At 40.7% G+C, this 13,480-nt stretch overlaps 1 protein-coding gene across 1 annotated transcript in view; it reads right to left on the reverse strand.

Moving 5' to 3' along the window:
- Positions 1–1,304: 1,304 nt before the first annotated feature.
- LOC116504181 overlaps positions 1,305–13,480 on the reverse strand; it is a 52,162-nt gene continuing 39,986 nt past the window's right edge. Inside the window, exons 5-9 of the mRNA XM_032211052.1 lie at positions 2,634–2,698; positions 2,378–2,457; positions 2,171–2,260; positions 2,007–2,087; positions 1,305–1,330 (exon numbers count right to left, since the gene is read on the reverse strand). Coding sequence (XP_032066943.1) covers positions 1,305–1,330; positions 2,007–2,087; positions 2,171–2,260; positions 2,378–2,457; positions 2,634–2,698 — 342 coding nt within the window. The remainder of the gene's footprint in view (positions 1,331–2,006; positions 2,088–2,170; positions 2,261–2,377; positions 2,458–2,633; positions 2,699–13,480) is intronic.

Below are 13,480 nucleotides of genomic sequence, written 5' to 3' on the forward strand. Positions count from 1 at the left end.
TGGCTGGACATCCTTGCAGAGAGATGCTAGCTCAGAAGGTCAGTGTCAGTCATGAAAGAGAGCCACGTTCTGTTAGCTGGGTTTTCTGATTGTGTCCAACTGCGTGCATTGGAAGCTCCACTACTAACAAGGAGCTTCACATAATAAAACATTTAATTGCTTTTATTGCTTTGGGGGGAGGGGGAAGGGAGGAAATATCGATCATTTTGCCTACTGCACAGGTACACAATTGCATAGTAATTTATTGGCTGTAGATCACATATTATATAGCTACTCTTTAAAAAAAATCAGATTTCCCCCTCTCTCTCCACCTATCTCCCTATTTATCTCTGTCACCTATCGATGACTGGTTCCATATCATATATTAAACTGATAGTTGTAGACCAAAACACATCAGGCACTGAAAATCACTTAATCATTTCCACCCCTGCTATCAACCCATCCAGTAACAATATGTTTGCTTATTCACACAGCAGTCCAAATCATTCACACAGCAGCCCAAAGAGGCTGTCCGCTGTCCCACTGCTGGTTCATACAATTCAGAAACAGTGAGGCTCTGTTTATGTTTATATTGCTTCAGGTGCTTTAAGCAGACAGAGCTCGCAAAAGTGCAGCTTGCCTATAGTCAGAGTTAATTCACAAGAAGAATAATCCTTAAATCAGGCTCTTCCTAAGGCTCCAGGTTTACCAGCTCACTGTCAAATAATAACATTCGAGTCCCATTATCTCTCACATCAGTTTCATCCAGAGCAGTGGTAAGATTCCATGCCATGGCTTTGTGGGCATAGCTTGGTGGGCATGGCAGGGGAAGGATACTGTAAAGTCTCCAAACCCACTCCACTCCAGGGGAAGGGTACTATAAAATCTCTAATCCCTCCACACTCCATGGGAAGGTTATTGCAAAATCATTTCCTCCCGATTAGTTGGGACTCAGGAGGCAGAGAATAGATGGGGTGGGGCCAGTCAGAGGTGGTATTTACCAGTTCTACAAACTATTCAAAATTTCCACTACCAGTTTTCCAGAATTGATCAGAACCTGCTGAATACTACCTCTGGCCCTCCTCCAAACTCCAAGGGGAACTTCAGCAGTAGGGAGTTATGATCTTCTAATGACACAAATACCAACATTTGTTATAAAGTAAGTAGTTATAACAAATCAAATTCAACTATTATATATAATTGCTACAATTTATAGAAGGCAAAAACAAAGGGCCATTTCCTGAGGTAAGAGTATAACTTTTCTTCATCCATCCTTGAATATATAGGATCCTTGAATATATAGGATCAATGGCAGAGGGTGGAGGTCACAGCTGCTCTACTTCTAGGTGACCTGCATGGAAATAAAACGTGAGAAAAATTAAAAGAAATATATTGAAAATTAATCTGTTTGCTACATAGGTGGAAAACATATACAGCTTTTCCACCTATGGGAGTTGTCCTCAAGTTATGACAAGGGAACTCAAAATCTGCATGATCAGCCATTACAGTTTTAAATCAAGTCGCCACATGACCACATTCAATTTTACAATAGTTTTTGCAACAGTTGTTAAGTGAATCCCATGGTGGTAAATCCAAATGCAGATTATCCAGTGGCTGACTTTCCCCATGTTTTAAAATTTTGCCTTAAAACAATGAAAATATCTCAAACTGCAATCATGCAACCATTGGATGCTGCAAAGGATTGTAAATTTGAGCTTCTTGCCATCTACCCGAAATGTGATGACATTAGTGTAGGGTTGGTGTGACTGCCGTAACTAAGGTCATAAGTAACCCTCACCCCCTTCCCTTAGTGTTCTCAATAAAGTTGTCTTCATTGATGTTTTTGTAGGTTGATACAACCTGCCAGATTCCCCATGGAACATCTGGGAAAGCTTGCTGGACTTCATCAAGCTTAAATAGAGAAAGAAGTGCCTCACACTGTTGCCAAGGTGTCTTGGAGAATAATTCCCTTCCTTGGACCATCACACAAAGGCTACAATTCATATTAATTTAGTTTTGCTACTTACATCGATCCTGGGATGATGGTTCCCACAGTAGAGGAGTTGGTTCAGCGCCAGCAAGAATAGTTTCCCGCGAGGCTCCATGTGCTGCGGAATTGAGAAAGAAAAGACATGTTTACTCATTTCTGAGAATCAAGAATCTTGCTGTGAAAGGATTTCTGGGCCCTTACCTTCAGAATAAAAATGAACTGCTCTGTGGTGGGAGACTGCCAAAGAAGGCTTCTGAGTGTGAGTGTGAGGCCTAGCAACTTCTTCTCCACCTGAAAGGAAACATAAGAGATGGTGCTATTACTTTGGAGAACATTTCCCCATCCATGCAACACCAGAAAGGAAATCCCAGAAATGTTGGTTAAAGCGGTACCTCAGAAACATCCCACCAGGGTAGCCATCCAGTAAAAAATAGAAAGGGTCTCTCAGCATGGATTCTATTAGTTCGTCCATCATTGGTGTGATCTTGCTGTGGGATTAAAAGAAGAAAGAGACATCAGTGCCCATGTTAGTGAGCAATCCTCAGCTTTGTTTCTCCCATAATAATAGGAAAAGCTGGTTCAACTGAATGGCCTTCCCCTTCTTACTCATTGACTATCCCAAACAGACTTTCCTCACTCACTACAAAAGAAACAAAAGACTGACCTGAGATTGTACATTTCTAACAAGGCAGCTAATCTGATCGCGAAGCTGTGGTCCTGCAACAGAGCCTGCCAAGAAACAAAAGAGGAGAGAATCAGAAAATTCAAGCTCAACTAAGTTGTTCCAGAACTTTTTCTTTGTCCCAGACTCTTTTTAATCTGTTATGCTGCTGCAACAGCTCTCATTTCAGTCCAAAGGAAAATTGCCCCATGTTAAGAATCCTTTTGAGCTTTTGCTAAATCTGCTGAGAATTCATAGTAGCTTTCCTCCTCTCCCTTTCCCTCTGATATCTCCCCATCCTCCTTGACTGCCACCCATTAACTCTCCCCCATTCCCATCACAATAAGACTCTATTGATTTTTTTTTCTGGCCAATGGGACCCTCATTTGCTCACTTTTCTTAAAGTGAAACAGTGCAGTAATCGCACTGAGGACCGGAGTGACTGTGGAGCACTTTCTCCCAGAGTCCCCAGTGCTCTTCCTTTTAGAAGGAAAGCTTGAAATATTTCTGAGACTCTCTCCACCCTAAGGAATCGTTTGTCCTGCACTGAGTTTGGACAAAAAAAAAAAAAGAGTGGGATTAAAACACACAGGCAAAGCCCAGCCAAAGAAACCTCTACTTCCAAGCAGTGCCTACTATTTGCTGTGTTTCACTCTTCCTCTCAGAGACCTTTTGCCACAGGTATTGGCTCATCTCCAGATCTCTTGCTATATAGGCCGGCTCTGATTGTGCTGTTTAGGGAAAGTCCTATCTCTCAAAGAGGACCTTCTCTTTCCCTTGGCTGTCCTTTGTGGAGAAATCTGGGAAAGGAGACACAGATGGTGGAATCATAGCAAAGCTTTAGGTCTCCTCCAGATGAAGAAAAGACACTAAAATCAACCCTTTGCAGCATCCTTCCCTCGGAGACCCAATTCAAGGGCTTTTGTGGCTGCTGGTTATGTATGTTTTAGGGGAAAGACATTCATTCTCTATATCCTCCCTCCCCAGTTCCCAGTATACAGATTTGAAGGTTCCCAGAAGAGTCCCATGGAAGTATATGCAAAGTTAATGTGGATTCAGAAGCTTCATGAGTAGGGGTGCTTAGGGGGTCAGGAGCAATTTGGTTCTGCCCAGGCTCTACGTGCAACCTAGAATATAGGAAGAGGCAGAAGTAGCTCCTCTAGATGCCTACATGCCACTCCTAAAGGAGCTCCTTCCCTTTCCCTCTCCATCCCCTTTTAATCCAAAGTGTGTACTCACCATGCTGCTCCACTTTGTGGAGTTCCGTCTGGATAATAACTTTTGCCTTCCTTTGGTGATGAAGATTGCTACAGCCCTCCAAAGTGGAATTTGAAGGACTTGCTGGCTTGGTGTTCCTTTTCTTTGTCCCCAAGCAGCATTCAAAGACTTGCCTGCATCGCTCTCGAAATCTCAGGAGCCTCAGAAAAGGAATGGAATGGACTATAACCTCTTTTCCAGGCTCTACCTGCTCTACCTGCTCTGTGTCTGGGACAGAGGAGCATTTCGGCAAAGACAGAAGCTCCTTCGATGTAAATAGTCAATAGAATTCCTACAGAGGTGAAGGCCTTCTTTGGGATCTACCAAAGGTGACCTGCTTCCACCTTTTCTGCATACACTTTTGGCAGCCAAATATCTCTAGGAACCTACTAACAAATCTCTCCAGCTTCCTTTCTCATCTTTTGGTACAGAAGTCAAAGCCTGCCTTTTTATATAGAAGCTCCATTAAGCTCCCTGACTAAGCAAGGTTCACCAATGCAGCTTTTGGTCAACTTCCAGTCAAAAGCAGTTGTGTTTCAAGCTTTGTTTGTGTGTGTGTGTGTATGAGTGTGTGTGTGTGTGTGTGTGTGTGTGTGTGTGTGTGTGTCTATCAACTCTGCTGGGTCTAGGGTCAGCTCCCTCTGTTCTATCTGCTTAGGTGCAGATACATTTTTCTGCATGCCAAACTATTTTTTTTTAAAGTTTTTATTGATTTTCTATTTTCATTTTGTTAGTGATTAATAAATATTGTGTTGTCTGGGTTATTTTATTTCTTTAGCAGTACCAATTACATTCTTATTCTCCACCACGTTTTTCCAACCACTGGTAGAATGAGTTCCATGTTTGGTAATATTCTGTATCATCTTTCTGTTTAATCTTCAATGTAAGTCTGTCCATTTCTGGACAATCCAGGATCTTCCTAGTTATCTCTTCGTCTCATGGTATTTCTTCATTTTTCCAATATTGTACAAATATAATCCTCGCTGCTGTTAATACAGGCAATATTAAATATATATTTTGTTTATCAAAAGTTTTCTGGTATTATACCTAATAGAAAAAGTTCAGGTTTAAAATCTTCGTATCTACATTTTCCTATCATCTTCTCCTGCCACATGTATTTTTGCCCAAATTTGTTTTGCTTTAACACAGGTCCACCACATATGGTAATATGTATCTGTTTTTGGTTACATTTCCAACATTTACTAGAGATATTTGTAAACATTTTAGCTAACTTTTAGCTAACAGGTGATAAGTGCCATCTATAAAACATTTTATATAAGTTTTCTTCATAAGAAATTGCCATAGTTAATTTATAGTTTCTTTCCCATGTTTTGCCATTTCTCTAATTCTATATTGTATCTAAAGTTTTTTGCCCACTGTATCATTGTGTCTTTTACTTGTTCATTCTCCATTTTCTGATTTAGTAAAAAAAAAATTAGATATTTTCTTAATTAGTTTTTCATCAGAATTCAAAAACATCTCATCGAAGGCTGTCTGTCCTTTATAAAAGCTGTACATTTTCATGTCCTTATCATATCTAGATTGTATTTGCAGTTGAGGCCACCATGATAATTTAAGACCCTGGACTTCAAGTTCTTGCTTAGATTTTAATTTCCCTTCAATGTTAAAAATGTCTTGATATGTCACAATTTTTTCAAACTTCACCAGATTTGGATATGTAAACACTTCCATTGTTGAGAGCCATTCTGGGATTCTCAAAAAGATCTTAGCTTTTATTTTTTCCCATATAGATAATAGTGAGTATCTTATGTAGTGATTTTGAAATTATCTGTGAATTTTATTCTTCTCATAAGAAAGCATGCCATCCCATTTGTAGATCATGTCCTTCTAAATATAACGGTCTCTTGTGTCTGGTGGTTATCCATTCTTTTAGCCATGTTATATATAACACAGTGATGGAGAACCTTTTGGGCACCAAGTGCCCAAATCGGAACATGCATGCTTGCCGGAGTGCTAGAAACCATAACCATACACTCATGCCTGTTTTTTGGGTATTTTGGGGGCTGCTTTCAGGTCATTTGCTGGCTGTTTTCAGGCTGTTTTTCAGGCTCTTTGTAGGCCATTTTTTGGGCAAAAATACCACATTTTTCGGGGCAAAGAAAACATCCATAAATGTTTGAAAACCAGCCTGAAATGATCCCTAAACCAGCCTGAAAATGACCCCCAAACCAGTCTGAAAATGGCCTGGAAAATGGTCCAGAAATGGCCCTGAAAATGGCCTGTTTTGGGGGCATTTTTCAGGCCACTTTCCAATTCTCTGGTGCCTGCAAAGACCAGCGGAAACCAGAAGAGCAGCTGGGGATGGCCCGTGTGCCCACAGAGGGGGCTCGGCATGCCACTTTTGGCACACGTGCCATAGTTCATCACAGTTATAACACATGCTTGGTAATATAAAAACCAATTGGGTAATCCAAATCCTCCATTTTCTTTAGATTCTTGTAACATTTTCAATTTAATTCTAGCTTTTTTCCCTTACCAAATAAATTTCACGAGCAATGTATTCAAATCATCGAAGAATTTCTTTTCAAGTTTTATAGATACTGTTTGGAACAGGAAAAGCAATTTTGGTAGGATATTCATTTTTACAGTAGCAATGTTTCCCAACATTGATATATATATAGATTTTTCCATTTTTCCAAATCTAATTTTATTTGGTTGAATAATTTTATATCATTATCTTATTTTATCATTGCACATCTTGCTGTTAAATACATTCCCAGATATTTAACTTCCTTAACTATTTGAAAGTCCACTTTTTCTCCCAGTTGTTCACTGACAATCATCAGGTTTTCAGGCAGGAGACTTTCCTTGCCTTATCTGGTATTGGCTAGAACTGAATTTCGAATCCTCTATATTCAAAGCAGGTAATCTACCACTGAACTACAGCCCTTCTGATTCACAAAGTATCGTTGAAAGTTAAGAGCTTTGGATGCAGAAGCAATCTAAGTGGAAAAGTAGGCTTTGTGTGTATAAAGTTCCAGTATTAGTCTTCAACACCTTCAGGTAATGTGTATCTTTGGAATAAAAATATTTAGAAATCATCTCCCTTCAGAATAGCCTCTTTGAATCTTTGTGCTACAATTCTAATGCTCCAATTAATTTAGCCTTGATTATAATTCTATAGGTCAGTCCTTCCCAATATAATTTCATGATTTGGTCTCTTAATTAACACTGCAGTAGTCATTTATGTCATATTGAAATTTCACTGATCTTCACACTAGCTTCTGCCTTCCTTCAAAGTAGTCAACATACAGTATGATCAATAATTCATGTTCCTTTTGTTTCCATTATCCCAGATATTCTATGTTTTCTAATTCTATGTCCTTCTTCCACAAATTTCTGTAGTCTTCCATCCATACCGTACCTCAACACTGATGCACATCTTGAAAGAAAAAAACAATAGAAATGTAACTGACACGCTGCTTTGCAAGGAAATCCTCCATCCTCATTTAAAATTATCATTAAAAATTCTTTGATATTTGTGTTCATTGCAGCTTGCCATTCATTTTTAGATGAAGCATAAAGACATATATTTTGTGATAACTATTGCTTTTTAAATTCCATTTAGACCACCAAATACAATTCAAAGTGCTGTCTTTTAAAGCTCCTCATGCCTCAGGACTTGGGTATCTTCAGGACCATCTACTCCCCATTACATATGCCTAGCCAACAAGAACTAGCACATAGGTTTCTTTTAGATCCTTTGTGGGAAGTTATTATCCAGCCCTCTCCCAGAAAACTGAAACATCCTAGGAAATATTGAAAAGGCAGAATATTTCTCTGGATGTGAAAAGAAACATGTTTTAAAAGACAGAATAGTTATCTGTAGCTTCTTGCCCACCCCCAGCTAATGGGCCATTAAGATGGCCAGGCTAGCCCACTTTACATAATAAAGACTTCTCCTCACTGCAGCTGTAGGGGGAAGGGATATTACTCAACTGACCATAAGGCAACTGAGAACTCATCACAGCCTAGAGAGTAGCCCTACATGGCACCATGGGAGTCTGACAACCAATCAGAATACATTTCTTACACAGGAACAGGAAACAGAGAGGTGGGACTGAACAGGGTATAAAAGCCTAGCAAGCCCCTTCCTCAGCCCTTCTCTTCTTCTCCATCAACATTGAAGCATGTGATCACCTTTTCTGTTCAGGGCTCAAGCCATGTGCCCCGTCCAACAATAAACCATCTTTCCAAGCAGCCTCCATGCCTCCAGTGTCTTCTTCCCCACTTGGAGCTGAACCCAGAAGGACATTTCTTTCAACACCTTTATGTCATGAAATTTATAATGGTGGTCTTGTTCAATTGCTACCCGCTCTTCGGTTTCTTCCCCCAGAGATTTTAATGGTATCAATTGTCTTGGAATTCAAATCCATAAAACTGTCTGCCGGAGCAATCTTTGAGACCTGGAATGTTGTAATGCTGTTCTGTCTTAGAGTGTGGAATGTTTGAGTCATATGATTTAAGTTCCTTGATGTATAAATATATTAAAGGTATATAGATGTTATTGTACTTTATGTTCCAGGTTTTATTTATTGTAGTAATTACTGTAACATTTTGATCTGATTTACAGATTATGGGAATGTATGCTGCTCAGAGTTAGTCACGATTGGAACAACATATAAGTCCTGGGAATAAATAAATACATAAATAATAAAATCCATTACTAATCCATTCTGGGTGGTTGATGACAATGTCTGTGGAGCCATTCTATCTCCTTCCTGTATAGTTCCTTCATTAAGGCTGGATGTTCCTCTACTGCTAAGTCTGTTATTCAAACTTTCCCTATGGTTTCTAATGTTACACATGCTCCCACATTCAATTTCTGCTTACTCTCTCACATGGGTCCTTGTAAGCCCCCTTTGCTTTCTACCTAGGTTTTCCAGATAGGTGCGCTAGGGAAGATAAATCACATAGCTCTAGGTCTAGTCAATGACTGGGAAATAATTAGGGGCACACACAAATCACTTTCAGCCGAGGCACAAGTACTTTGGAATACACTAGGATCTAGTGAATTTAATGTAACACCAAATTTTACTGGTTACAATGTACATTTGCTCTTTTGACCCGTGTCCTTGTCACCTAAGCTGCCAGGCACTAACTAGAGCAGAGGTAGGCAACCTTAAATTCTCAAACAGCCACAAAGGTCCTAACTGGAAGCCCCCTGTTCAATTCTGGAAGTCCGGTTCTCCCACCATAGAATGTCCTCCTAGTGCAGTGTCCTTTTTCCTCTGCTGACCGGAAGTCCGGTTTCCCCACCATAGCCTCCTCCTAACGCGGCATCCTTTTTCCTCTACCTATCCTAACCAAAAGCCCTATCAATTGTGAAGCCGACCAGCGACAGGGAGCCACAGCAGAGGGATGAAAGAGCCACACATGGCTCCAGAGCTGTGGGTTGCTGACTGCTGAACTAGAGGGATGGAAGCTTCCATCAAGAGAGTGGGCAGGTTTCAGGCCCCCTTTTATCCCTAAAAGTTCTTGCTTTGTTGATTCACAAGACCGACAGCTACACTTGCCTTGTAAATTCACAGGGCTGGTAATTATTGGTAGGATGTGGGGGTGGGGGAGTGGGTGTTCAAGCCCAGCTTCCTTTGTCTGGTTCAGTTAACATTTTCCCTTTGTTTTCTTAAAAACATGATTCCTTCTTATGTAACTCCCTGAAGGGATCTTTTAGACAAGATTCATGGCTTGTTGTCCTCAATGCTTATATGCCTTCGTCATCTTTAGTTATGGCTGCTCAGCTTCAGCCTAGTCTCACTCTAGTAAATGTTGATTTCAATTTAAAACCTTGGATGGTTGTTTCAAGATGAAATTCATGTTGATCACACATCTATAGGTAATCACAAAAAAGCCACACACCATGGTTCAGGACAGAGCAAAGATGGTGCCAGTGTAGCGTTTGGCGGGGGCAAATGAGTCTTACTGATGAAAGCAATGCCACCAATTTTTGGCTGTGTGTCAAGATGCCACACACTCCCCCAAATAGGGTGGAGCACGCAATCCTGCTTTCATAAATTTGATCATAGTAGTAAGATCCAGTGAATGCCACTGGGTGGCACAGGCAGCCACAGCCAGCTATTCAAAGTGTCTTATCAAGGTAGCAATAGCACCTTATCTGATAGCATCTTCCAAGCGTTTCTATAGCATTACAGTCCCTGTCCACAACCAGAAAGCAATGATTTTGTATGAGATTATAAATCACCCGGGTAGCCGGCCACAAGTTGTGGAAAGAGGCTCCCCCAGTGTCTTTTTATAGTCTTGTGTTGAATTCTTGAGCTAAATTTCCACACCCCAGCAGGGACTTTCTTACAGGCAAAGCCAAGCCTGTTCCAACAGCTTTGAGTTACAGCTCTCGCTTGGCCGCTTGGCAATAGCCAGGTGTTTTTTTCTCTTTTGCTTTCTTGGTTAAAAAACAAAACAAAACCAACTTTCCCCTCAGCACCGTAAACGAGGCGATTAGAGATGTTAAAATATTAAAATCACATGCAAATGACAATGGCAGCTTTTCATCCGCTGAAAAGCAGGTGGGGAGTGGGGGGTAGAGCAAAATCAATCTGGGCGGCAAAGAAAAGGAATCACCTGAGGTCGCGTCTCCTTGCAACGTTGGGGGGGTGGCGGGAGCCTTGAGAACCGCAGGAGCGGCGGCGGATCAGCAGAAGGTGCGGGCGACGCTGCCGCTTGGCAAGGCATGAATGAAGGGGAAATTGGCGGTTTTGAGAGGCTTTTCACCAAGCCCCTGCGAGGCTGTCAATTGAAGCCATCCAGTTCTCTCCTTAATCACGTCCCCTTCACAAGCCTCGGAGACGAAATCTCCAGATGGCGGAGGTGAGGCGGGGACGGAGGGTGTGAGGTTTGGGGAATAAAATCCGGACGGTTGCTTCTCTCGAGAGGCGCCCGCTGAGGCTGGGCGATCTGGGGAAAGAGAGAAAGGAAAGTTGGGAAGACGCCGTCGCTTCAATTTGGATGGGTTCATTAGCGAAAAGCAGCAGCCGAGAAGCGGCCATTCAGGGCCGAGACAAAAGGCTGAGGAGATAATCAAGGCCCAGTGTGTTGAGCAAGCGGTTCAAACGCCATCAAGGCTCCTTTCAGCTGATAAGGCTGGGCAATCTGGGCCTTTAAAAAAAAAACCGATTTGCTTAACAAAGGACTCTCAGTGTTTTTGTCTGATAAGAGGCCCCTGGTTGTCCGTTTCTTTTCTAACCAGTGCCTTGCGAAGGCAGTTCAGCAGAGAAGAAGAGAAAGAGGCAGGTGGGGAGACCAGCTTTGCTGGTGAGTAAATAGACCGAGCATCTGCTTTAGCTCCAGCAGAATAAAAACCCTCTCCAAAAGCTGTCCCCCCCCCTCTCTAATCACAAGAACTACTTGACTACTGTAAGCGCAAAGTAAAAGGACGCTCTAAAGGTAGAAAGTGTTACCATTGCAAAGTCAGGAGGCTCCAGAAGACTGGAAGCTGGCAGCTAGTCCCTAGGTTCAAAGCACAGGCTTCTGGCTGAGTTCACACATTCTGTTAATCCAAAATGCGGCTTGCTTGTACAAAAGTGTGGGAGCTATAGAGATGTTGGTTTTAAGCCTCTCAGAGATTACTAGGAGTTGAGTGACCTAGAAATGTGACAAACTAAATACACTATTGTTTATGACATTAAGTATAGTTACCTATAAACCAGAGTTATGAATTGTGATAATATTAATGCGTGTGCGCACTCCAGCACAGTAGCAATAGCAATAGTACGTATATACCGCTTCACAGTGCTTTGCAGCCCTCTCTAAGCGGTTTACAGAGTCAGCATGTTGCCCCCAACAATCTGGGTCCTCATTTTACCCACCTCGGAAGGATGGAAGGCTGAGGCAACCTTGAGCTGGTGAGATTCGAACCGTTGGCAATCAGCAGTCAGAAGAATTAACTTGCAATTATGCATTCTAACCACTGCACCACCACAGTAGGAATTATGTTTCCTTGCTCCAATACATTTACACTTATCTTTATTTCTACCACAATAACTGACCATCTCATCATTAGAAGCTGTGGAACGGGTTTGGGTGACATCTGTGGGAGGGGGATGTTTTACCCCTTGATTTTCTGAATTCAGCATTGGGTAAATTCAGAGTCTAAAAGCACCCTCTCCCATATCTTCCCATTCAACAAATACAGCACCACTGCGAACTATTAAAAACAGCTTTAACACTCTCCAAACATTTTGAATTTACAACTCATATAATTCCTGACCAGCATTTTGGCCATGAAACAATTACCGTACATTGCAAACAGCAGTTGTTATTGCTTGGTTCATTGTAACAGATGTGTTGTTGTTTCTTTATCACGAGATTGTTATCGGTGCAATTATATTAATCCTATTAATTTTGCAAGTCTATCTTCACTGTCAACATCTTTATTGCTGCCATCATGAAAAGTAGGAAAGTTTTGTTTTTTCCCCTGCACTGTTTATACGGAATTAGGATGAGTTCCCAGTTTATTGATTAGAGAATCGCATTGCATCTGAAACTAGAGATCTGAAGATACAGGCTACTGTGTTGCTTTCTCTGTCAGTGCTGAACAACTAATCCAGAAGAGGGAACAGATAGAGAATATTATTCAGGGAGAGAGGACTTTGCTGCATATTAAATACATGAAGACAACACTGATATATTATTTATTGCAGCAATGAAGCTGCAATAAATTGAGACAAGAGGAGAATCTGCTTACAATTTTCCTCAGTTCATAACTTTTAGGTTCTTGGGGATTTTTTTTTGTTCTATGTATTAGCCAAATCTCTTAGTTTGTTTGTTTTTTGGTCAGATGAGTAATAGAGTTCTTTTTGTAACTGTCAGGATGAAAGCTGGAATATGTTTCTTTGAGGTATTTGGTTTTATTTTACAAAAAAAAGATTGGCTCCCTGTGGATAGCCTTAACCTTATTTGCAGGATTAGTGCATTTGATTTTCTTAATCTTCATAGCAAATGCTGGGGAATATACCCATTTAGGATTTGGTGAGTTGCTTCCAAATGTCAATGATGCCATTTAATTCTCTTAAGATAGGCCATGGCGCCCTCTTCTCTTACTAGTGACCAATGCAAGAACTGACTATTTTTTTCTGAGATTTCCTCTCTTCATATGTTGTTTCTGAGGAATTATGTCTTTTTTTCCTTTTTTTTCTTTAAATACCCTTTTGCGTTTGTGGTTTATTATTATTATTATTTAAATTAATTCTTCTTCCCTCTCAAAATTAATTTTGACAATTTCGACTGAGAGTTTTTCATTATGAACAATATGCTTACTATAATCCCTGCTCTAGGCAATTCTTTAGCTTCTCTGATTCTCTTGCTCTGCCTCTCTCTCTCTCTCTCTTTTCTTCCTCTCAGAAAGAATGCTCCTTATTTTAGAAGATTTATCTCCATCCTCAGCATATCACGACTGCCAAGTGGGTATTTTCTTCATCATAATAAATTCTATATTAAATGGAATATAAAATTCCATTTACAGCTATTCAAGGTAGTGGCATGAGAATGGAGAATGATTTTGAAAGCCATTTTACTGGAAAATCTTATCCTAAATTCATAGTCATTGACTTAGGAAG

Source organism: Thamnophis elegans, chromosome 2 (assembly GCF_009769535.1).
Source record: "Thamnophis elegans isolate rThaEle1 chromosome 2, rThaEle1.pri, whole genome shotgun sequence".
In the NCBI taxonomy this organism is placed as follows: Eukaryota; Metazoa; Chordata; class Lepidosauria; order Squamata; family Colubridae; genus Thamnophis; species Thamnophis elegans.